The sequence below is a fragment of the Emys orbicularis genome, chromosome 4 (assembly GCF_028017835.1).
Source record: "Emys orbicularis isolate rEmyOrb1 chromosome 4, rEmyOrb1.hap1, whole genome shotgun sequence".
Taxonomy (NCBI): Eukaryota; Metazoa; Chordata; order Testudines; family Emydidae; genus Emys; species Emys orbicularis.
The window spans coordinates 48110814-48137936 of NC_088686.1; the positions used below are offsets into that span (position 1 = coordinate 48110814).

The following is a 27123-nucleotide window of genomic DNA, read 5'->3' on the forward strand; positions in this document are numbered from 1 at the left end:
TAGATGCCCTGTGCCGCATGATTGCCCATATGAGCACCCCAACCTAAGAGGGAGGCATCAGAAACGATAGCTGCCTCTGGAGTCGGTGTAAGGAAAGGGATCCCCACCTGAACTTTCTCCAGCTTTGTACACCAGACAAGAGTGCAAAACCTTGGATTGAACTGTCACTTTGTCTTTGATGTTGTCTCTCTCTGATGAGTACACAGAGAGAAGCCAGGTTTTCAGACAACAAAGGGAAAGCCTGGCAAATGGCATTATGTGTGTGCATGAGGCCACGTGGCCGAGGAGGGAAAAGTATGTTCTGATTGAAGTCTGGGATCTGATAGCAACTTGGTGTATGAGAGCACCTATGGCCTGAAATCTCTCGAGCCTTTGCTATGGATGAGTCCATCACCCCTATGAAGTTTATGGACCTTGTGGGAGGTCAATGGGAATTTCTCATGTTGACGCATTCACATAGGGAAGGCAGTAGACTGGGCAGAAACTGGGTTGCCCATTTGACTTCTTTGTAGGAACTACCGGTCAGAAACCAATCATTGAGGCATGGGAAGATGGTAAATCCCTCCCTTCTCATACAAGCTGCCACCACTGAAAAAACCTTTGTAGACTGGGTGCAGTGGCCAGTCAAAAGGGGAGGATTCTGAATTGGTAAAGGTCATGATCGAAGAGAAACTTGAACTTTCTATGGGGTGGGTGAATGTCTATGTGAAATTATGCACCTTTCATGTCAAAAACCACAAACCGCATGCCCTCCCCTAGGTAGGAAATTATTGATGCCCAGGAGATCACACGAAATTTTAGCTTTCGGACGAATATGGTCAGTCATCATAGGTCAAGAATCGGCCTTCATCCTTCACTCTTTTTGGGGATCAAGAAGTAAGGGAAGTACAACCCTTTCCCTTGGTGTTGAGGTGGAACCCTTTCTATGGCTTCCAGGAGAAGTGAGTCCACTTCCTGTCAGAGAATTTCCTCTTGAGAGTAGTCCCTGAAAAGGAACTGGGAAGGGAATTTGTGAGTAGGAGTTGCCAGAAACTCAATGAGATTGCCACCATGAGATTACCCATTTGTTGGTAGTCAGGGACCTCCCATTGTCGGCAAATTGGGGAAGGTGGTCTCCAAAAATCTGAGGAAAGGAATGATGTAGCATCAGTAAAGGGATGCAGGTCTCCACAGTCCTATTGCCTGAAGTCATCAGGTGGAGATGGAGAAGATGGAGTAACCACTTCATCTAGAGACTATGATAAAATTACTCCCAGAACCAATGGATCCAGCTTGCCTTCTTCCTCCAAATACTCTGATGGGGTCAGTTGGGTTTGGCTGCAGATGGTAACCAGGGCTCATATACCATTCCCAAGTGTCTGGGATACAGCTCCCACAGCCCCCAATAGTGCCATTAGGATGGATCAACCAGTTGGGAGGACCCTTTGGCATAGAGTACCATCTGTCCCTTGGCCAATCACGTCTGGTGGAAGGCCGGAACCTTGATCTTCTAGGGCTTCTGTCCAGGGCCGCCTCTACCTAGTGACACAAAGACTCATGTGGAGCTTCCAAGTCATTGGAAGAGAAAGCCGAATCCTGGACTACCGGCAGAATTGACAGTACTGATTGCTGCACACCAGCGCTGGCAGATAGGATGGGAGAATAACTGCATCCTTGAGATATTCTCATTCTTTGGAGTAACGATGTCCTGGAATAGAGACAATTCCGATAGTAGGGGTGAATGATGATAGGGGACAGCAAAGATGCCCTCCAGGGAGATATAATTCTCCAACAGTCCTGGAGTGTGGGGTGAGACCATTGGTGGAGCTATCAGAACCGGAGCTTCCCTGGTCACAGTGGAAGTTGGATCCATCCGAGCCATGTTGCTATAGGCACGCCACTGGCTCTAGATGTGAACAGGAGCCCCACAGGCTGTTTATCTTGAGCCTTAACCATTGGAACCGATAAATGCTCTCCTGACTTTGAAGGGGTCAAAGAGGGATCTTTTCTTTTGGGGCAGTCTTTGACAAGGATGGTTTGTCCCTATGCCTATGAGATTGTCCCTTACTCTCATGGGAAGCCTTCTCCTTAAGCATAGAAGTCTTAGCCTCTGTTCCTGAGCTTGTGCTTGGAGAGGAGCTGTCTGCTTGATGAGACTAATATATAGAAGGGGGTCCCCAGCTCAGATCTGATTGGGGTCTTATTGCCTTCTCCATCAGATGTTTCCTAAGGCTCAGTTCTTGACCCTCACAAGTTCTGGGGGGAAAGGAGCAGCAGATGCTGCCCTTTACAGAGATGTGAGCTCACCCAGCCAGTAGAGGCAGCACTGATGTTCGTCACTCACAGAAAAGGAGCAAGGGCAGTAAACACTGTTTTTGAACCCCAGAACCCTGGGCATAATCCCAGTCTTCTTGAGGCAGGGGGGAACTAACTATATTAGATTAGATTAGATAACTATTAAAACAACTATATACAATATATTTACTGAAATGATGCAATAGGAAGGAGCTGAAGACACTGAAGATTCAGCTCAGACTGTGCAGCGGTAAAAAGGAACTGGAGAGGAATCAGCCTGCACCACACTTTATGCCCTCATTTGGAGCATGAGGAGAGCTATGGCACACATGTGGGTCAATAGACACTGCCTGCAAAAACTTCCGGACTCAGGAACATGGTGTGCATACGTGCCCATGTGTGGAATACATATGGGTACGATCATTCAAAGAACCACCATTTTTATAGTCACTTTTCTGAGTAGATCTGCACTGTATGTGCAATCTAACCTCCAATGAGCCAATGGAAGTTTTTCCATTGATTTCACTGGGGAAAGTATCACACCCATAGAGTGGAAATTCCTAATGCTAGCAGAGCATCAATCCACGGATTGATTTTATCCATTCAGTTTCAAAGATTTGATGTACAGAAATTAATCTGTAGTATAAAATAAAGCTGCAGGTTGTGTTACAAGTTATAGGATTGTGTGCGCCACTCAATGGGTGATTGAGGTCTGAAGCATGCTTTTTGTATTCTATTCCATTATTCAAATGATCCCAATTTGGAGCCAGTTTATAGTTATATAGGGGTTTTTTTATATGGGGGGGGAAAAAAACTTACAACAGGACAAACAAAGCTATTATTGGAACTGGAGCTCATGGAATACGTCTTCTCCAACACACTGCATAGCCTCACCTTTACATTTACATATTATACTGGAGTTAAATCACAAGTTCTAGTCAAATAAACAGCAATTATAATGATAAGAACTTAGGCAGCACTTCTCATCTTCAGAGCATGTTATAAAGAATAACTAATTAAATCTCACACCGTACTCCTTGGTGGTAAAAATGGTACTATTGCAGTATCACCATTTTATAGACAGAGAAGCAGACTAAGGACCCAATTCTTCTGTCACTTACACCATGTAAATCAGGAGCAACTCCCCTGAAGTCAATGGAAGTCTACTGGCATTTGTCTTCTTACAACAGTTTATCAGACACAGAAAGTTTAAGTAACTTGGCCAAGGCCAGAGAGTCCACGTCAAAGCTAGAATTAAAGCTGGAGAGGGAAACAAAGTCAAAATTATACTAGAGATAAGAGACATGCTGTTGCCAATCCAGTATTGTTCCTTAGAATGTAACAGAAACATGCAGCTACATAAATGAGCACCTGACACCATAATGAGGATAGTCACAAAAGATGACTAATGCGTTTTCCTGATTTATGTCATTGGCAAGTCAGCATCATTATAAACAACTACAGACCTGTAAGTCCAGTTTTTAGGAAATATTGATTAAGAACAGGATGATGCAACATTTGAAAATACTATACATGTTTTGGTAAAATTAATAAACAGTCAATAAACTTCAGTAAATACATCACAAAATTGGCTGAAAAAGACACAGTATATTATGTTCATGTAATCTTCATGACTTTACATACTCAACCACCCTATAACATGATGTGTGTGTCCAAATGGAATAGTCAGAACTACTGAAATCAATAAAGAATTGACTGATGAACAGTAAACCAGAAGGGAGTGACAGTTGCAGCTACTTCTGGGTGAAAAAGGAAAGCAAATAGAGGCTTGCAAGGGTTAGCATCAAATTAATCTTGTACATAAATGACCTGGAACAGGGAATTCTTCACAGATAGGTAGGTTTGAAGATGACACAGGGCAGGGTCACCACATATGAAGCCAAAGATTAAACAAATTCAAAATGATTTGAAAATGTGGTTTTTCAGGAAAACATTTATAGAAGAATATTTATCCAAATGGAACAGAGGACAGGGAATTTTTTTCAGATGCAGAGGAATTCAGAGAAAAGCGAGCTTCCCCCAGTCCCTCTTTTAAATGTAAGTGATGTACAGTAACTCCTCACTTAACGTTGTAGTTATGTTCCTGAAAAATAAGCGAGAGGACGTTAAGTGAGGAGTTACTGTACTAGGGATAATCTAATTTCACACAATGGGGGATTTTGGATAAGAGGAAGTCTACTTAGATTGCAATCTCTTTGGGGCAAGGACTGTCTTTTTGTTCTGTGTCTTTTCAGCACCTAGCACAATAGGGTCTTGGTCCACTACTCCATAATGGAGGCAATTTTCCATAGTGGTTGGAGCGAGGAGTGAAGTTGGAGTCGCAGTCAGAAGTCACACCAAGGGTCAAGCCGGAGTTAGAAGTCATGCCAAGGGTCAAGACCAAGGTCAGGGTCAGAAGTCACGCTAAGGATTAATCCAGAGCCGGAGTGAGAAGTCGTACCAAGGGTCAAACCAGAAACAGCAACTTGTAGCAGGGCAAGGAATCAGGAACAAGGCATGGTAACAGGAGCAGGGATGAGGCATGGCAGTGGGAACAGGGAGCAAGGCGAAGCAGCAGGATCCAGGGATTAGGAGTAGGAACCAGGAGAGGAGGCAGGGACTTGGTCTTAGGGATCTGGGCAGCTGAGACAAGGTGTGGGCTAGGAATAGGAAGTCTTATACCCAGTGGAGTCCAATCAGAAGTCTGCCGCAAGGCATCTGATCCTGCTGAGTCAGCAGGTGTAGCCTCTGGTGGTGGAGTATTAGCTGCAGTTCCCACATCTGACCTTGCAGCATGACAATAGAGGGTAAGGCTCTTGCTTGACAACCCTGAGGGCCTAGGTTCAAGATCTGTCACACCTGATACTAGGGCTCTGAGGCGCTACAGTGATACAAATAACAATTAATCTATTGTAGTTCATGCTCTACAGTGTGGCAAAATGCAAGCCAAAGGTGTAATATAATGGCTACAAAATAAAACAAAACTAGAAGTGAGGACATAAAAACATAATAATGCACTAAGATCATCCAAACAATACCGTGTAGCAGTTTAAGAAGTAAATACAAAGAGTACTGTGATGGGGTTTACAGATCTCACACTAAGGCTGAGGCAGGAGAAGGGCTGGAGCAGTACTGGATCAGGAAAGCTCTGGCCATCACCACTGCCAAGCATACTCCTGGAGAAAGGATCAGTATAAAGAAGGCTCCAGAAGCCTGGGAAGAGAGAAGCCATTTACTGGAGGAGTACTGCTAGGCAATGGAAGGAGAAGCAGCCCCCGCTGAGATCTGGCTGTGAGTCTTCTCCCACACCTCTTTGACATTACCAGAGAGGGGGAGAGAACCCTGCACAGTAGCACCAGAGCGTCGCCCCCATTAACCCCTAGACTGCAGGGTTTGAAGCAAAGGACTTTAACTCAACTGCAGTCACACCCCAAATAGAGGCATTGATAGGAAGTGGTCCAGAGGAAGGTACACAGGAGGTGGACCAGCCTCTGGACACCCCACGCTGTTACACCTTCAGGGCCCTAGGCCAAGACCTGGTAAAGCAGGAGGTCTTGGATTCCCCTACGCACCATAGATTCCCATACTGTGAGCCCCAAGGCAGACTGTACAAAGGGTTACAGGCAAGGAGTCCAGGACACAGTGGGCTGAAAGAGAGACTGGAGTCAAAGACCAAGGCCACTAGGCCTCCTGACCAAACAAATGATCCACTACAGGTACCAAGAAAACCTATCACAAAGGCCTGGCAGAAATTATCTTGCTTTAAACCTGGTATTAGGCATGACACCATAGAGAGGTTTGTGGCCACACAAAAGTTGTCACTGTAGAATATGAATACAATCCCACGGATATGAGGAGAGCCAGCAGAGGCAAGGCCCATCTGCAAGGATGACCTGTACTTCCAGACTGCCCTCTCAGCTTCTCTGCTTCTGTTTGAGCCATGTTGCTCAGGTCTTACCTGCTGCATGCTACCCCAAGGAACTGCTCCCCCTCCCCCTTCTTCAGGAAGTTTGTTCCATATATATTATAGAGGGTAAATCCATACAAGTTAATGTTTACTGAGCCAGAATTAACTTGTGGCGGGGTTTCCTGAAAGTCTCAGGAGGCAAAACATTGACATAAATAGCTATAGCCTTTTTATTATGTTGCTAATATTGTTCTTTGCCTGATACCTAGCAGCAGAACCATCTAAAGTTCCTAGCACGTATGGTAAGAATTTTACTATGATTTGCTGATTGTAAATTTGTATATAAAGCTCAATCCTGTAATTCCTAAACACCGAATAATTTCACATTTTGTACCATTTCACACTATGTTTAAATTGGATTAAGAAAAAACAAAACCCCCAGCTCCCTATGGGTGAGAGATCTATTTCCGTTTTAACCTGACCTACTGCAAAGTCACAACACACCCTGTGAAGAAGGCTTTCATTTCTTTCTAAATACACTGATACTGAATTACTATTGCAGCACATACAAGAACTTATACTACCTTCTTGTGGCCATACTGAGGTACTACTAATTCAATTTCAATGTCAATTAAAACCCACTACTGTAATTGCCTCCTTATATTTTAACTAAAAGGGAAAAAGATTAACTCCATTACAACTTTTATTCTGTAAGACACTAACTCAATGAAAAATATGCAAAATTTGCCAGATGCTTATGCTAATTAGATTAGCCGTGAGCGCGACATTTCAGCATGGTTTTCAGGAGCCAGTTGCATGACATAATGAGAAAAGTAGGTTCCATTTCTATGTTGTCATTTTGGTTCCTCACTGGGAGAAAACTAGCAACAATTTACTCTGACCATTTAGGAGAACACGTATCAGGTGCATAACATGAAAAACAATGTTAAAGAATCAGCTGTTTCTCTCAGCTCCTGCACCATCTCTGAAATATTGAATCTACTACAGAAACTAAATCTCTGTGCCAGGTGTATATAGCAGTATAATCAATATCCCCTTCTCCCTTCACAACTTTGGATGTGCACTATTTTGATTTTGTTTTGTTTTTTAGATGAAAAAGCTCCCACAAACATGTGGCTGTCCCTTTTCTTCTTCACTATGATGCCCCATTATTTATTTGAATTACAGTACACCTGGAGTCCCCAAATGAGATCAGAGACAACGTGGTAGGTGCTATATAAACACATAGAAAAATATAGTCCCTGTTGCAAGAAGCTGAGGCTCTAAATAAACAAGAGACACAATGGGAAGGAGGATAAAGTGAGTTGCTCATGATCAGACAGTAGTTTAGTTACTGAGACAGGAACAAAACCCAGATCTCCAGTGTTCCAGTCGAATATCCTATCTAGTGGACCATACCTCCCCTAATCATGAGGCACCATATTGTGTCACAGCTATCCAAAGATCCAGCCAGAGGTAGGAACGAACAAAAGGAGGGGCATATGAGTCGGAGGGCTTTGTTTACATATATTGTGAAGTTTTGTACATTGTAATTACTTTAGATCCCAGAGGATATAAGATATATAAATGTTAATGGTACTGGAAATTTATCATCATAGCAGCATATTGGAGACAACGACCCATATGCAGAGGTGATGTGTAAATAAGACTAGCTCCCTTACTCTAGCTCAGTGGTTCTCAACCAGGGGTACACATACCTAGTTTTACAACAGGCTACATAAAAAGCACTAGCAAAGTCAGTACAAACTAAAATTTCATACAATGACTTGTTCCATACTGCTCTATATTCCAATTGATTTATTTTATAATTATATGGTAAAAATGAAAAAGTAAGCAATTTTTCATGAACAGTGTGCAGTGACACTTTTGTATTTTTATGTCTGATTTTGTAAGCAAGTAGTTTTTAAGTGAGGTGAAACCTGGGGGGTACGCAAGACAAATCAGACTCCAGAAAGGGGTACCGCAGTCTAGAAAGGTTGAGAGCCAGTGCTCTAGCACACTCCCTTAAACTTACTTGTACCCTTTCTAACACTGTGTAATGGAACCTAAGCTGGTGTAATTTAGACACTAGTAAGGAAGGAGGTATACATTCAAATAGACGCCACGCTAATTTAAAATTCAGTCTTTTGGCTCTTTGGTGTTTAAGTTACATCAACCTTTAGGTTCCTATATATGGTGGTAAAATGTATTTAAGTGGATTTAAGGGAATCTGTTAAAAGTACAGAAGTGATCAGACTTGCATCTGGTCCAAGTATATGAAACTGATGTTGGAAAGAATAATCATTTTTCATAATCAGTATACAGAGTAGGAACTCATTTGGATTGGTCTATTAATGGTGATTAATTGGCTTTTACAATTTAATTTTTCAGAATCCATATCTGAGAAATGATTTTTTTGTGTTTTTATATTATTATTGTATGGTCTCAGGCTAATACATTCTCAATAGGACCATATTCATGGCAAACAGATCTCAGTTTGGTTTGGTCAGTGTTCTTCCTTCCAAATCCATATGGGAGCTAGATAAATAATTCTCTCATTCCAGACATTATATAATATTTAGTTTCTGAACAGACTTGGATTTAGAACAGTAGAGGGCTTTATTTGATTTTAACAGGAGTTTGTTTAAAAGCTGTCTGCATATTAAATAACCCCAATTAAGATTGATTCCATCATCTATGTATAAGAGTGCCTTCTCCATGTTAACATCCCAAACAGAGAACCGCCTGGCGTGAAAGAACAAATGTTGTCAAACTGGGGTTAACCACAATGACTAACCATGTCATTAGGCTGAGCCTTTTGTTAATTATCTCTTTGTGTAAAAATTCTCATTTCATAATTTGACTGACAAATCGCAATTTGGACTCCGAGTCCCATGTCATCTTAAATTCTGCCCTACAGTTTCTTTTTTTCTTGAAATGTTGCCAGAAACAAATAACTGGTTTTGCTTCCAGCTCTTTTATTTCTTTTTCCATTTCTACCACCGAACAACCAAAACACCAAAGACAAGTCACAGAAGTGTGAACCAATATGTTGCCTGCTCTTCAGATAACTGAAGAAATCTTGCCTAAATCCTAAGTGAAGAAATCCTAAGTGATTGTTCATAGGATTCTGTACATTTTATCTCCATGGTGGCTCTAAGGAAAGTATTCCCAATTTGAATCAAGTAAAATGTCTTACTAGACAGAATAATCTTGCACCCTGTGTGAAACAGGGATACTTCAGCTTTTTCATTCTGCAGACCGTTTTGTGAAAGGGATATGCTCTTGTGGACTGCCTCCCAGATTTTTAATAATACTGCTCAATAGTAAGGGATGCCACTTACAAACCACTTATGAAGATGAAACACAGCTCACTAAAAACAAGGCTTCGTATCTGGAGGTCCAACACATCTGTTCTCAGGGTAGAAGTACTATGCCTCTACCTGCTTGAATTAATCTAGCTGCCCAAGAAAAGTAAAAAAAAAAAAAAAAAATGTCCTTCAGTTTCTAACTAATCAAAACTGATCTAAAGTAGCAAGAGTGATAGTCATCCAGTTCAGCTGATCCTTTATTTGATATCTGATTTTACAGACCAGATTTGGAAGACCTCTTTGTCATCTATTGCAAGTAACAATGAAGTGTTGCTATAGGAACAGAGATTATTCAACAATGATTCATCAAGGCAACTCCCCTCTGCTTTACTCAACTCCAAACTGACGTACAAAAGATACAATATAATGTAACTTCCGCCCTGAAGGGGCTGCCTGGGAATTCCTGTTCTATAGCTTCCTATCGTCATACACAAAGGCTAAGGTCAATGAACAACAGAGAGACTGATAAATACATCAGCAACTTAATCATGGTGGGTTTCAGGCAGAAATATAGGCTGACTATAGGACTGCTGGACACTTAGGTTATGTCTACACTACATCTTTGTTGGTAAAACACACCCCTGACCAACAAAAATTTTACCAACGAAAAGCGCCGGTGTGGACAGCGCTTTGTCAGCAAGAGACGCTCTAGTTTGAAAACCCACAGCAGTGAGTCTCAGAGCATGGGTCTACAGACTTGGGCTTGCACTGAGGCATTAAAACCAGCTGTGTAGATGTTTGGCCTCGGGCTGGAGCTTGGGTTCTAAAGCCCAGGGATGGGGTGGGTTTCAGAGCCTGAGCTGCAACATCTACTGTTTTTAGCAAAATAGCACAAATCCTCTGAGCCAGAGTCTCTAGACCCAGGCGCTGAGATTACTGCCATCGATTTCAAACGCAGTGGTGAAGACATATTCTAAGGCAGGGGTGGGCAAACTACGGCCCACAGGCCAGATCCGGCCCCTCGGGGCTTTGGATCCGGCCTGCGGGATTGCCCCCCGTGGCGCCGCGGGCCCCGTGCCACTCTCAGCAGTGGCCGGTCCAACATCCCTGCGGCCCCCGGGGCCCTTGCCTCCAGGCACCACCCCTCGCAGCTCCCATTGGCCAATGAGAGCTTCAGGGGAGGTACCTGGAGGCGCAGCAAGGGCAGCACATGCAGAGCCCTCTGCCCCGCCTCCCCCAGGGGCCGCAGCGCTTCCTGGAGCGGCGCGGGGCCAGGGCCAGGGCAGGCAGGCAGGCAGGGAGCCTGCCCTGGCCCCGGTGCGTGCTGCTGCCACCCCAGAGCCCGAACTCTTCCTGCACCCCGCCCCCCAACTCCCTGCCCTAAGCCCCCTGCCTGCACCGCACATCCCTCCTGCACCCCAACTCCCTGCCCTGAGCCCCCTCGTACATCCCGCAACTCTCCTGCACCCCGACCCTGCCCTCAGCCCCCTCCTGCACTTCGCACCCCAACCCCCTGCCCTCAGCCCCCTCATACACCCCATACCCCTCCTCTGCCCCAATCCCTTGCCCTGAGCCCCTTCCTGCACACCGCACCCCCACACACACCCTGCACTCTCTCCCACATCCCAACCCCCTGCCCCGGCCTTGCATACAATTTCCTCACCCCTGCCCCTCGGCCCAAAAAGTTTGCCCACCCCTGTTCTAAGGTGTGTCTACACTGCATTCTAAGCCTGGGCTCTAAATCAGGTTTGAGCCCACAACAAATCCTTCTGCCACAACAAATCAGCCTGACTCAGGTCCGCAAGCACTCAGGACCCGAATCCTAGGACACTGCTATGGAGATGGGTCAGAGCCCAAGTTCCACTGTGAGTTGGATCCCAGCCCTGTCATTTTGCAGTGTGGCTGCAGATCAAGCCGCAGACCTGAGTCAGAAGGTCTGTGTAATGCAGTATGGACGCATTAGCATGGCCACAAGACCTGGGTCCAGCAATTGTAAACCCAGGTTTATAATGAAGTGTGGACACTGAAGCCCAGGCTTGGAAACACCAAGTCTACAAACGCAGGTCTCACAGACCCACGCTTATTGTGCAGTGCAGACATACCCTAAGAGGGTGGAGGCCATATGTGAAGTGCCCCAACTGGGTTTTCTGATTTTAGAGAAGAGATTTACAGAGTGGCCATGTCAAATTGCCTGACATTGCCTCTGAATGTCGGGAAACTCAGAGAATGGACTTCCCAACAGTATGTGGTGGGGTGGGGGAAATGGGAAGTTCTCTGATTGAATTTCTCCAACAGCAGAGACAACTGTGACCATTTTCCCTTTATTTTTAAAAATAAATATACTGTTCCCATAGTGCTACACAATACTTTTCAGCTTCACCTGGCACCTGAAATAATGAGATGAAGTAATAGGAATGCATATTTATAAATACTCTTGGGCCTGGTAGTTTTCTTAGGGTTTATCTACATGAACACTTAGTTTGCAGCAAGCTAAGGTATAGATCTACCCCCACACTAGCCTGCTATGCCCTAAATGTTCATGTGCACCCTGCTGCTGCACGCTAGTGCCCTAGTGCCCTTTGATCTTCTCCTGTTTCAAAGTGGGATAGATCAAAGTGCAGTAGTAGAGAACTTTAGTGGATGTCAGGAGGGTCCACACAGCTTGCTGCAAACTAAGTGTTAGTTTAGACAAACCCTCAGTAACTCTACCTAGCTTCATTCCCAAAGCCAGGGACTATCTGAAAGGGGTAACTCTGCCTGCCTCTTACTGTGTAGGCTTCAGAAAAATATTTATTTTTTTCTCTTTCCCCAGGCCCTCACAGGGCATGACCTGTGAGGTGCTACATGCCCTCAGCTTCCTTCAACTTAAACAGGAGTTCAGGGTGATCAGTATCTCTCAGTATTTATTCCCAATTTTCTAAACATTTTCTCTAATTTTAAGGACCAGTGCCGAGTGACACACATCAGGGTAAACTCACAATACTGCAGTGAAACTTCCAGCTGGCCACCCCCCTGCAAGGAACACTTACATAAGAAAGTGCATAACATTAGTATACAGGAACACATTTCTAAAACTTATGCAACTAGTTTCTGTTCTGCTAATCAAACACAAACTACTAGTCTCTCTTGACTCTTAATCTTTACTAGGTGAAAGGTAGAGGCACTGTTAGGAGGTACCACAGTGTCACGTTGCAAGTGCCAAAACTCTATTGTGCTCTCTAAGGACTAACGTTATTAGGTAGATCTGGAGACAAGGATTATTGAAATAAAGCTGTGACACAGCATGAATCATCTCTTCGCAGGGTTCTCCTAATCAAACTGGGAAGATATCCGTGTTTGTACTAGTACAAGGAACAACCAAGACAGCAGCTTAAACACACTGAGTCATCAAGGCAAGTCTGCTTTATGCAAAGCATTAAACTGAAGTGGTCGGCAATGCATACAAAATTGCAAAAGATATAGCACAAACTTTTTTTTTTTTTTAAAGAGAGGCCAGAGATTTTGTTTTTAATTTGAGACCAGAAATTAGATATGCCATATAATCCAAAAGCCAGAAGCATTCTCTGACGTCCTTCTATAAGGAAATGATTCTAACATCTGTAGGTGTAGCATTTTATGTCAAACAATAAGTCAGAAAATGTTCTATTTCTATTCAAATACAGCTTTTTATATAAAGAGACTATTCCATCGTTTACACAAAGAACAGCAATTTTTCATAAGAATTATGTATTTATTTAGTGTGTGCATAGTCATCTAGCCAAGCGATGGCATCTTCAGTGGCGTGATGCAGTTCTTCTAGGCCAACGCTGAACCTAGTCAGCAGGCATTCATCGACAATGTGCATCATCATAGGTGTTGCGCTGCAGCTGCACAAAGGGCTGTCATGAAGGCCCCAGCGATACTGGTTGGCTGCTCAGAGACCTTGCTCGGTCTGGAACCTGTTCAACAGGGACCACTGGCAGCAGGGCAGTCAAAACCAGGCGGGCAAATTGTGGGGCCGGCGACGAGGGACTGGTTGGGGATTATAACAGATATCCATTCCTCTTGCCAGAGTGTTTCCGCCCTAACATCCTGGCGTGGCGGATGAGCCCATAGTGGGCGATGTGACGCTGGTGTAGCTGGTGGTTTAAAAAGGGTTACTGACTTTGTTCATTTAGAGAAAGATTTTAACAGTGATCAAGTCATGTTGTTAAGGAGGTAGAGCCACTTGTAACATGGAGGCCTCGATTTTTGCATTTTGTGCCTTACGTGTACATGTTCACTTTATCCATAGCAGCATGAATGCTGGTTTCACGGTATTCTGCCAGAGAACTTCCCAAAACGTGAGTATACAATTAAATCCTGTTCCTGGAATTTTCTTTGCAATAGCCACAATACACATTTGTTGAAGAAAAACTGGTGAAAAGAGAAGGCTGCTAGTGCCTAATACATCCGAGAAATTGCTCCAAAACATTTCTATATAGCTGCCAACTCCACTGACCTGCTGACCAAATGAAGATATAAGCTGTCTGGGGGCTACTTACAGTTATTCATGTAAATTTCCTAAATGTCAAAATATGTTAGGAATGACAATGCAATTAATTTAGTCATTTCCTCAACTTTTGCTGTTTTATCCATCCCGTTCTAGAGAGAAATTCCCCCTCACCCACACATTGCAGGCATTTCCCAAGACATCTACCAAATACTAGAAGGGAATCACAGACATTAGGTAAAGGGAGCAACCTTGTATCACTGCTTTGGGGTTTAATCACATGAATACTTAAGGGTAAACTGTGGTCTTCTTTGGCAATAGTACAATACCCAGTAGTAAAATATTTAGTCACTAAATATAAATATAAAGTCTTACAAAAATCTCACACAGTAAAAACACATTCTATTAACATTTAAATAACGAATGAGGATGCACTAAGGTGATCATTTATAGTAACTTGAATCCTATTCTTTTTCTTGCATACAGCAATGTCTCACATTACTATTTAAAGAGCACCTAAAGCAGGGGTAGGCAACCTATAGCACGCGTGCCAAAGGCAGCACATGAGCTGATTTTCAGTGGCACTCACACTGCCTGGGTCCTGGCCACCGGTCCGGGGGGCTCTGCATTTTAATTTAATTTTAAATGAAGCTTCTTAAACATTTTAAAAACCTTATTTACTTTACATACAACAATAGTTTAGTTATATATTATAGACTTATAGAAAGAGACCTAAAAACGTTAAAATGTAGTACTGGCACGCGAAACCTTAAATTAGAGTGAATAAATAAAGACTCGGCACACCACTTCTGAAAGGTTGCCGACCCCTGACCTAAAGTGTGCCAGGTGCTTTACAGACAAAATAAAAGACACGGTCTGAAGAGCTGAAAATCTGCATACAGTAATATCAGACAGATTTGGGACAGGGTGTGTGGTTATAAATTATTCCAGAGGGAATTCTATGCCAAAAAATTAAAAATGCTGTGCAGAAAAAATAAAAATGCTGAGCACAATATTTTAAAATTTGGCAAAATTCTGTATATTTTATTTGTCAATAAATTATGTGGAAGCTTCAGCATGGCAGTGGGAAGCACAGGCCACTGGCTGCACAAAGGTGGGAGATCACCTGCAGTGCTCTGCCCAGGACATGACTCGGAGGCGAGGCTGCACCTGACCCTGACACAGCGCAAGGGTTGGGCCTGCCCCAGAAATATCCTGGGGCCCTGCCCCTTCGCACCAGGCACACCAAGATAGCAAGTAAAAGGGACAGAGTCTTGCACACATGCCCAGCCCTGGCCCCTGATCCAGGTGTGGGGCAAGCAGGCTGAGCCTGGCAGGATCCAAGTGTGGAGGGGCTTAGTGTGGGGGGATCCAGGTGTGGGGTTCTGTGTTGGGCAATCTGGGTGCAGGCGGCCCAATGAGGAGTCTGAGGGGGATCTGGATGCAGAGGGGCTCGGTGGGGAGTTCCGAGTGCAGTGGGAATGGGACTGTGCAGGGGGTCCAGGTGAAGGTGGTTGGGACTCAGCAGAGGGGGTCCGGGTGTGGGGGGATAGGGCTTGGCGGGGGGGTCTGGGTGTGGGGGGCTCAGCACGGGGGTCTGGGTGCTGGGGGCCTGGAGCTTGGTGGGGTGAGGGATCTGGGTGCAGCTGGTTGGGGCTCAGTGGGGTGGGGGTCCGGATTCGGGGGGCTCATTGAGGTAGTCCAGGTGTAAGGGGGATGGAGCTCATCAGGGTGGTGGTTCAAGAGCAGGGTGGTCGGAGTGCAGGAGTGGGGGTCCAGATGCAGGGGTGAGGGGCTCAGTGGGGGTCCAGAAGCAGAGTGGCTGGGGCTCGGCCGGGGGGTCTGGGTGCAGGGGGACTTTGGATGCAAGGGCGGTGGGGCTTTTCTACAGTATCAAAGAGCTTCTCAAGTACATCAGGCCCTTGTTGGGGTCTTCTCTTCCACTACCCTCAAGCATGGATAGACTCAACTTACAGTAGATTTCATTTACTGTTAAAAAATTATCATTCCAATTACAGCAGAAAATCTTTATCATAAAGGAGAGTCTTGCAGCATGCCCTAAAAGTGTCAGATTCTGAGAGCTCATTCCACATCTTTGAACACACTCTGTGGCGACTCCCACACACTTCATCCTAGTCTTTGTGGGTGGGACTGTTCCCAGGGAGCACAGCTTTCTCGGTGAGTCTTGTATAGAGATGTGGTCACTGATGTATCTGAGTTCTGACAAACTGATAGCTTGGAAGATGAGGCTAAAACCCTGAATGGAATGAAAATGGGCTGGGAGCCAAAGGAGGGATCAGAGCCCAGCTTTCTGGCCGTGTTCCCTACTGGGGAAGCAGGCTGCTGTATTCTGAATAAGCTGAGTGTGTGCATTGCTACCACAGTTAGTCAAGTACAATCAGCTACAGTAACCCGGCAAGAAGGTGACAAATGCATGGATTACTGTGGCCAGATCCTCATCTGAGAGGAAGGGGAAGGGGGTGGAAGGTGGCATTTTTCACAATTCTTGCAGGAATAGAAGAGGAGAGAGTAGAACTGCACAGTACTTGTCAGAGCTTGAATTACTGGGGGCATAGGCGCCGATTCCATGGGGGCTGGAGCACCCACAGGGAAAAATTAGTGGAGCACTCACCGGCAGCCAAGTTCCCCTCCCCCTCCGCCTCCCCACTCCTCCGCCTACCTCCCAGCACTTCCCGCCCGGCCACCACCAAACAGCTGTTTGGCGGCATAGCAAGCTCCGGGAGGGAGGGGAAGGAGCGAGAACGTGGCACGCTCAGGGGAGGAGGCGGGGATTTGGGAAAGGAGTCGGAATAGAGGCAGGGAGGGGTTGGGGCGGGGCCTCATGGAAGGGGTGGATTCAGGGCAGGGCCAGAGGCGGGGGAGGGGAGGGTCGAGCACCCACCGGCAGGAGCAGAAGTCAGCGCCTATGACTGGGGGGAGGGTCGGCTAAGCAGGCCAGGCACACTTACTACTTTTAGGGGTTATTTCACTTCTGTCTTATGGCTCCCTTCTCACTACTGTTTAAATTAAAGCAAGTCACTTGCCATTCAGGGTCCCCCTACTTTTTCCCCATAATTTGAGCACTGGCTCTTGTCATAAAATGCCATGTTTACAGCCCAAGCACAATCCTTTTCCATGACATTCTCCCACAAGGGAAATTTGAAAATGTGAAGGAAGAGAATGTGATCATTCAGTGACTCGCATAATCCTGCAGTGAATCTGAACACTCAGGGTATAAATTCACTACAGTTAGCCCATGCTATAGCCTGGGTGCTGGCCCTAACCCCCGCTTCTGTTCATACAGAAAAACCTCTAACCTGGGCTTCAAGGCACTTTAAAGGCTGGGCTAGCAGACACAGCTGAGGGTATAAGCTTAAGCTCGAGCTTTGCTTGAGCCTGGGCTGTCAACCTTCCTACTTTGCAGTGCTGTTAGTCTGACATGCTATCCTACAATCCTCGACTAATAAGACTATAGCAGTAGGGATATACACCTCTACCCCGATATAACGCGACCCGATATAACACGAATTCAAATATAACGCGGTAAAGCAGTGCTCGGGGGGGGGGGGGGGGGCTGCGCACTCCGGCGGATCAAAGCAAGTTCGATATAACGCAGTTTCACCTGTAACGTGGTAAGGTTTTTTTGGCTCCCGAGGACAGTGTTATATCGGGGTTGAGGTGTATTACCAACCACCTGACCAGGATGGTGATAGAGACTGTAAAATGCTCAGGGAGATTAGAGAGGCTATTAAAATAAAAAACTCAATAATAATGGGGGATTTCAACTATCCCCATATTGAATGGGTACATATCACCTCAGGAAGGGATGCAGAGATAAAGTTTCTTGACACCTTAAAAGACTGCTTCTTGGAGCAGCTAGACCTGGAACCCCAAAGAGGAGAGGCAATTCTTGATTTAGTCCTAAATGGAGCACAGGATCAGGTCCAAGAGGTGAATATAATTGGACCGCTTGGTAATGGTGACCATAATATAATTAAATTTAACATTCCTGTGGTGGGAAAACATCACAGCAGCCCAACACTGTAGCGCTGAATTTCAGAAAGGGGAACTACACAAAAATGTGGAGGTTAGTTAAACAGAAATTAAAAGATACAGCACCAAAAGTAAAATCCCTGCAAGCTGCATGGAAACTTTTAAAAACATCATAATAGAGGCTCAACTTAAATGTATACCCCAAATTAAAAAACATAGTAAGAGAACCAAAAAAGAGCCACTATAGCTAAACAACAAAGTAAAAGAAGCAGTGAGATGCAAAAAAGCATCCTTTAAAAAGTGAAGTTAAATCCTAGTGAGGAAGATAAAAAGGAGCATAAACTCTGGCAAATGAAGTGTAAAAATATAATTACGAAGGCCAAAAAATAATCTGAAGAACAGCTAGCCAAAGACTCAAAAAGTAATAGCAAAAAAAATTTAAGTACATCAGAAGCAGGAAGCCTGCTAAACAACCAGTGGGGCCACTGGACGATCAAGATGCTAAAGGAGCACTCAAGGATGATAAGGCCATTGCGGAGAAACTAAATGAATTCTTTGCACTGGTCTTCACGGTTGAGGATGTGAGGGAGATTCCCAAACCTGAGCCATTCTTTTTAGGTGACAAATCTGAGGAACTGTCCCAGATTGAAGTGTCATTAGAGAAGGTTTTGGAACAAATTGATAAACTAAACAGCAATAAGTCACCAGGACCAGATGGTAGTCACCCAAGAGTTCTGAAGGAACTCAAATGTGAAATTGCAGGACTACTAACTGTCGTCTGTAACCTATCATTTAAATCAGCATCTGTACCAAATAACTGGAGGATAGCTAATGTGACGCCAATTTTTTTAAAAGAGCTCCAGCGGAGACCCCGGCAATTACAGGCTGGTAAGCCTGTCTTCAGTAGCGGACAAACTGGTTGAAACTACAGTAAAGAACAAAATTGTCAGATACATAGATGAACATAATTTGTTGGGGAATCGTCAACATGGTTTTTGTAAAGGGAAATCATGCCTCACCAATTTACTGGAATTCTTTGAGGGGGTCAACAAGCATGTGGACAAGGGGGATCCAGTGGATATAGTGTATTTAGATTTTCAGATTTGACAAGGTCCCTCACCAAAGGCTATTAAGCAAAGTAAGCAGTCATGAGATAAGAGGGAAGATACTCTCATGGATTAGTAACTGGTTAAAAGATAGGAAACAAAGGGTAGGAATAAACAGTCAGTTTTCAGAATGGAGAGAGGTAAATAGTGGTGTCCCCCAGGGGTCTTTACTGGGTCCAGTCCTATTCAACATATTCATAAATGATCTGGAAAAAGGGGTAAACAGTGAGGTGGCAAAATTTGCAGATGATATGAAAACTAGGTAGTTAAGTTCCAGGTAGACTGCGAAGAGCTACAAAAGGATCTCTCAAAACTGGGTGACTGGGCAACAAAATGACAGATGAAATTCAATGTTGCTAAATGCAAAGTAATGCACATTGGAAAACATAATCCCAACTATACATATAAAATGATGGGGTCTAAATTAGCTGTTACCACTCAAGAAAGAGATCTTGGAGTCATTATCGATAGTTCTCTGAAAACATCCACTCAGTGTGCAGCAGCAGTCAAAAAAGTGAACAGAATGTTAGGAATCATTAAGAAAGGGATAGATAATAAGACAGAAAAAATCATATTGCCTCTATAAATCCATGGTACGCCCACATCTTGAATACTGCGTCCAGATTTGGTCGCCCCATCTCAAAAAAGATATATTGGAATTGGAAAAGGTTCAGAAAAGGGCAACAAAAATGATTAAGGGTATGGAACGGCTTCCATACAAAGAGAGATTAATAAGACTGGGACTTTCCAGCCTAGAAAAAAAACGACTAAGGGGGGATATGATAGAGGTCTATAAAATCATGACTGGTGTGGAGAAAGTAAATAAGCAAGTATTATTTACTCCTTCTCGTAACACAAGAACTAGGGGTCACCAAATGAAATTTAATAGGCAGTAGGTTTAAAACAAACAAAAGGAAGTATTTTTTTCACACAACGCACAGTCAACCTGTGGAACTCCTTGCCATAGGATGTTGTGAAGGCCAAGACTACAACAGGGTTCAAAAAAGAACTAGTTAAATTCATGGAGTATAGATCCATCAATGGCTATTAGCCAGGATGGGCAGGGATGGTGTCCCTAGCCTCTGTTTGCCAGAAGCTGGGAATGGGCGACAGGGGATGGATCACTTGATGAATACCTATTCTGTTCATTCCCTCTGGGGCACCTGGCATTGGCCACTGTCAGAAGTCAGGATTCTGGGCTAGATGGACCTTTGGTCTGACCCAGTATGGCCGTTCTTATTGGAAAGGGAAGCCCTAGATCCACAGACAGGGAAGCATTCAAGTGGAAAGCTGGCCCCTCCATACAGCCTTGCTGGACCTCCCTGGCATCCTGACCCCTGAAGTCCCCCTCTGGCTACACAGCAGCAGCTGCAGAGGGAAGCAGTCCCCCTAATCCACTTCTTTCAGCTCCTATAAAGCATTTAGAACCCTGACTACGTAAAGTTCCGCCAGAGGACCTTCAGTGGAGTTCAGGAAGAATGCTAATGAACCAACACTGTCCCTTCTCTTCACTCCCCATCCTTCTCATACCCAAGATAGATCCACTGGAACTGGATCCCTATGCTTGAGGAAGTGGAAGATACAATCCTGAACTCTGTATTTAAAATAAACAAAAAACAAAACAAAAAATGTGCAGCACGTAGTGCACGAGATTTTTCCGGGATAATCAACACTTCCTTCACTGAGTGTTCCCAAGTAAACAACTTTTAAACTTCCTGTTTTACTTTCTTAACTGGGAAAGTACCCCCATTCATGGGCTAGTAACTCCACCAACATCCTCATTGTCTTAAGCAATCTTACAAAACCTCCCTGCCTCAATTGCTTTTATCTCTAAATATGAAACTAATAGTACTTATCTGCAGCGATATTTGAAAGGCACTTCACAAAAATTATCTTTTATTATAAATAGCGTGCAGCCTTACTTCCTTCAGTATCTAGCTCATTTTATAACTCAGCTTTACTTTCAAAACCGTGAGAGCTTAACATTTAACTTTAGAAGTAGTGCCAGTAGCTGAACTTTTTTTTCAAAAATTTAAACAAATATTTGCCTTACAAAGAATCTAAACCAGGGATCGGCAACCTTTGGCACGTGGCCCGTCAGGGTAAGTCCCCTGGTGGGCCAGGCCAAGGGATGTGCTGGCCACTGCTTCCCGCAGCCCCCATTGGCCTGGAGTGGCGAACCGCAGCCAGTGGAAGCTGCGATCGGCCGAACCTGCGGACACGGCAGGTAAACAAACCAGTCCGGCCCGCCAGGAGGCTTACCCTGGCGGGCCGCGTGCCAAAGGTTGCCGATCCCTGATCTAAACAGCTAAGAGCTCTCTATAATAGATATCACTAAAGCAAGTTTACAGTCAACACTGAAGGGAAAGAATGATCTGAGCTCTCACTGTAATACCAGAGCTTAAAAGCTGGTATAGACTCCCTAGTGTGGATGTCTTGTATGTCGACATTAGCATGGGCAGTGCATAATGGAGGCTGGGGGAGGCTAAGCCTCCCCAAACCTCACGCCACCAGGTGGGAAGGGGAAAAATCTCCCTCCACCACGGCACAGAGCTTTTCTGGTCTCGGGGCCACAGCGCGGGGGAGGGGGGGAGACACGGCAGAGGGGAAAGAGGAGCAAGCAGGGGGTGGAGCAGAGCCTTGAGGGGGAAGGGAGAGGTGGAGGTGGAATGGGGATGGGGCTGCAGGGGAAGGGACGAAACGAAAGAGGGGCTCCGGGCTCAGAGCTCCAGCCAGGGTCATGAGCTCCACCTTGGCCCCGACCGAGCCCTCAGCGCCCTCTTCCCCATTGGGAGGGGGCTGAGAGCAGGGGTGGGGCCTCCACCAGAGGAGGCAGGGCTGTGGGAAACTTCACCTGCCACTCATGTCCACTAGCTATGCTGACAGAACAGCACTTATTCTGTTGGCCAGGTACCTCTACACTAGACATTTTGTCAGCATATCTATGTTGGTCAGGGGTGCATTTTTTCACACCCCTGAATGACATAATTACGCCCAAGTGTAGATCAAGCCTGAGACTGTGAGAATCTTCAGGAAGTGAAAGAAAGTTCTTGTACAGGATATAGATTTAAACTGCCATCAAGTTCCGGTCTACACAGGGAAACTGACCAGCAGGGGTTCTCTTCTCTAGTGTTATGCATTACAATGATTATCTTCTCCTGACTGATTTGCATTAACATATTCAGTATTCAAATTCAAAAGATTTCTCTAACATGTGCTACAAAAATGCTGCCAATCACTTGCAAGATAGGGTAAGTAATAAAACGAGTCACTGATTGCTTTATGCTCACTTAAGTGTACTGAAAAGTGAAACTCCTTATGAATAATTAACCTGCACTTACAGTTTGAGATTGGTTCCTTTTCTTAGAAACATTAGCAACATTGAGTCCATCTATCACAATATCATACGGAGGATGATTTCCCACAAAGTTTTGAAATTCTTCAAGTTCCTAGAAGGAGGAGAAAAGAAAAAAAGATTAAATTAACAGGATTTTTTTTTTTTTTAGCTTTTTAAAAAAAGACCAAAAAAACCTAAACCTCTCACTTCACTATTGTCTGTTGCCTTTGATATCTTTAATTAAATATTTGCTGCAACACCTTCAAGGGATGTTAACATTGTACTAGATGCTTTCCATTACATTTTTCTTTTCTTACGATTGAACAAACGCCGCAGCTTCTACCCCTCTTAAACTCACAGTATAAACTGAACATTTTTGACAAAAATAGGTAGGTCAGTCAAAACCTGACAGAAGCTTCAAAGCTGGGTACCGCTTTTTTATTTCATTTAAAAAGAAAATAGGAGACTTGGGTTCCATTCTCAGCTGTGCCATTGACCAGCTGTGTAACCATGGGCAAGATACGTTGCCTCTCCGTGCTTCGGTTTCTCCATCAGCAAAATGGGAATAACACTATTTAGCTTCTTTAGTAAACAGCTTTGAGATCTCTGAATGTAAAGCATTAAATAAGAGATTCTTGTTGATATATTTGCTTACTACTCTGGTTGTAAGGCATACACAAAGCTTTTAAAGCAGGTAAAATAGAGAACTTTGCTATGTCAGAAATGTCACCCAATGGCTGATCAAAGAGCATCTCTCGAACTCTCATAGCCAAAGGGAAATCATAGTTGCATCAGACCAGTCTAGAAGAGATCTGTGTAAGCTCAGAAGGTTCTCTCTCACCAACAGAAGCTTGTCCAATAAAAGATATTACCTCATCCACCTTGTCTCTCACTAGTATCCTGTGGGACCAACATGGCTACAACACCACTGCATACAGGGATGGGTAGCATATAACAGAGGAGGAATTCTGTCATGAATAACAATAGATTTAAAATTTTTATTAAGATGATGTTTTAAAAAAAAAAGTGAAAGGTACGGCGTTTAAGCATAGAAGTTTCTGGTTATCAGGGAATAATGTACAGATTATCAAGGGCTGCAAAGTTCATTTTAAAATCGGGTGGCATAAGGAATAAATAATCTGCAATATCCCCGATTGGGGGTAAAAGGTTGACAGGTCAAAGTACAGACATTGAGATATGAGGGTATGAAGTTCATATAATGGCTATGTTCAGGTGTGGAGTATAATGAGTGGATACGATGATGAGGATGGGTTGACCCTCATTTGGTGAGATTTAATGTTCAGTGAGTTTATGGTTCCAGTTCATATGGTCCAACGGACAAAGTCTCTCGGTCCCTTTCTTGTAGTCAAAGAGCGATGTCACTCCGGCTCACGCCTCCTGGTACTGTCGGTGGCCGGTAACGTGTTCAACGTAGATGTCCCTGGACCATCGGATGGTGTCTGAGACCATGAGGCGCCACGTGAGCCGCGCATAGCGTCAACCCATCCCGCAGGTCCTCAGCACACGCTCGTTGCAGGGGTCCCAGGCACCCAGGGCTCCGACGATCAGGGTATCCATCTACATTTCGTAGCCCGTTGCTCTCAGGGTGTCGGCCAGGGAGGCGTACTTTTCCAGCTTACGAGCTCGGGCTTTGCGAAAGGCCGGGGTCCAGTTCTCAAAGGAGACCGTGACGTTGACGAGGATGATCTTTTTCTGGGCCTCGTCGGTGATGACAATGTCAGGTCGCAGCTGGCTGTCGGTACTGGGGATGGCGCAGTTCACGGAGATCTCCCCAGGCGTGGTGCGATGGCTTTGACCAGGCAGTTCTGGATGGCGTTATGGCGCAGCTGCCAGGCTCTGGAGTAGGGTTTGCAACTGTACAGGTTAGCAAGCCATAGGACATGGCAGTTGCATAGATTAGCGGAGGCTTTGTACTAAATAGGGCTGTTTGAAACTATGGGAATGGCACAACATTATCTTTGTGGAATGCTTTGTAGTTTTACCAGATTCATGCACTAGATCAATGCAGCATCTGTAAATAACACTGTCTACCACCCTAGGTTGGCTAGGATGCTGTCAATGTGAAATCTAATCAGTTTTTTAAAAGTAGCTTCAGACTATATGTGACCTGGAGTCCCCAGTGACGTTGTTTTGGGTTTTACAATCACCCATTTTGGGTTTTGTGGGGTGTTGTTTTTCTCTCTCTTGTTGTGCTTTGTGAAAAATCCACACAAATAACTGAGGAAACTGACTGATTAGACAAGAAAACAGATACAGAAATGACTACAATCAAAAAGTTGTCAAATATAGAAAGAAAACTACGAAAATAGAGAAAAAATATTTTCCCTCTCATTGCTTTCAGTTACAGATTACAGCTGAGATTATTGTAACAATAGCAAGTAAAACAATTTCAGACAAAAATGTGGCTTGGAAGTTGACAATGTCCCTTTCACCAACAAATGCAGTGTGCTAGAGTCAGCTTTCTTTTCTGCTGATGTGGAAAAAGAGAAACTCAGTTGAAATCAGTGGATTTACACATATTTTAGCCCAGTTTTTGAATTAGTGTTTAATGGCAAGCTTTTTGTAATGTAATCACTAGAAAATCTTCAGCAGATAGAGGCTTCTATGTGTATTCAGTTCCTGGTACGTCATGCACTATTCTGAAATATATTCCAAATTAGTCCCTGATAAACCTGAGCAATATACTGAAAACATCAGCATCATCAGAGTGCATTTTAAACTTTCGGAAGAGAAATTACCTGACAACAAACATGCAGGGAAATCCCTCGGATTATGGAAAATGAAAATATGTATTGCAGGTGTGTCTCCGAAAAGAACCCAATCAACTCGTGTGTCATCAATCTCCTCTAATTACCTCCTGCATATCTCCAACACAAAAGGAAAGTAGAACTAGCCACACAAGTATACTTTTGTTTCTTAGGAAACTGCTATGTGATCTGTTACTAAGACCATACCTATGCAACTATTCTGGGTAGTATCCCCTGCAGTACACCCAAGAAACCATTTTCATGCCATTAATGGTATTATTAATAATTCTTCTTGGGAAAAGTTATTTGGACATTTTAGAAGTTTTTGGGACATTTTATTAGGTGCCAATCCTCCTCCCACTGAAGTCAAAGGGAATTTTGCCACTTATATTTTATTGAAGACACCGAGGCATCCCTTTTCAAATTTTCCTTGAGACACTAATGCGCCTGCTGTCTGGCCAATACATTTGAGTTGAAGATTCATCATCCTTACACCATGATCACTAATTAAACCATTCAGGTGGTGGAGGCCAATGCGAAGATACAATATAACGCTGTCCTCGGGAGCCAAAAAATCTTACCGTGTTATAGGTGAAACCGCCTTATAATCGAACTTGCTTTGATCCGCCGGAGTGCGCAGCCCCTTCCCCCCCCCCCCCCCCCGAGCACTGCTTTACCGCATTATATCCGAATTCGTATTATATTGGGTCGCGTTATATCGCGGTAGAGGTGTATTGGGTTCCATGCTGATTGAGATTAACGGCGCAAACTAACTCCTGACATTAACAATTTTAACAACTGACCACTTTCCAATCTCCCTTTTTTGGGAAAGGTCATAGAGCGAGTTGCAGCCAGAAAACTATGAGAGTTTTGGGAGTCCTCAAATTTGCATGAGCTCTATCAGATATAGGCTTGGGCATGAGACAACAATTGTGCTGGTGGCACTAGTTGATTATTTCCTCCTAGAAACTGACAATTAAAAAGTGTTCAGGCTGATTCTTTTACATCTATTAGCAGCCTTTTACACTATGGATCAGAAGCTGTTGTTGATGTGTATGGAAAAAGCTTCTTCCTAAGAGGTGTCACTGGAGGATTGGTTATTAGGGAAACATGGACTGCAATGTGCTCCATATGCTGATGAAACCCAGCTCTTTGTTTCTATCAAGTCTGATCCAGATGGTGCAGTGGAACAAATTAACTAGTGCCTACACAAACTTGGTTAGTTCCCGTGATTCATTTTGAATAAGACTGAGATGATGTTGGTGGGTTGGGGGAAGCAGCCAGAAGAGCTAGTGATGTGCCACTGTCAGAGGTCGTATGACCACCATTTGTAACATTGGTGTAAAATCTAAGTATTTTATTACAACCTGGGCTGCTCCTGGATGCCAAAGCACTTTTTTCCATCTGCACCTAGTTAGAAAAGTGAAACATTTACACTCCAATCTAGACTTTGCCATAATTAATCTCATCTCTGACCCTTGACAAACAATATAATGTTCTCTACACAGTGCTGCCCTTTGAAGCAACGGAATCACAGAAATGTAGGAATGGAAGGGACCTCGAGAGGTTATCAAGTCCAGCTTCCTGCACTGAGGCAGGACCAAGTAAACTAGACCATCCCTCACAGATGTTGGTCCAACCTGTTCTTGAAAACCTCCAGGGACAGGGATTCCAAATCCCCTTGGAAGCCTATTCTAGAGCTTAACTAGCCTCATAGTTAGAAAGCTTTTCCTAATATCTAACACTAAGTCTCTCTCTTGCTGCAGATTAAGCCCCATTACTTCTTGTCCTACCGTCAGTAGACATGGAGAATAATTGATCACCATCCTGTACATAACAGCACTTAGCATATTTGAGGACTGTTATCAGGCCCCTCCTCAATCTTTTTTTTCTCAAGACTAAATATACCCAATATTTTTTAGCTTTTCCTCATACGTCAGGTTTTCTAAACCTTTT

The 27123-nt window shown here is 44.2% G+C and overlaps 1 protein-coding gene across 1 annotated transcript in view; it reads right to left on the reverse strand.

Annotated features, from left to right (window-relative positions):
* The window catches only part of PRORP (protein only RNase P catalytic subunit), an 87176-nt gene that overhangs the window by 41974 nt on the left and 18079 nt on the right, over positions 1 to 27123 (reverse strand). Inside the window, exon 5 of the mRNA XM_065403178.1 lies at positions 22404 to 22511. Within this exon, the coding sequence (XP_065259250.1) occupies positions 22404 to 22511 (108 nt within the window). The remainder of the gene's footprint in view (positions 1 to 22403; positions 22512 to 27123) is intronic.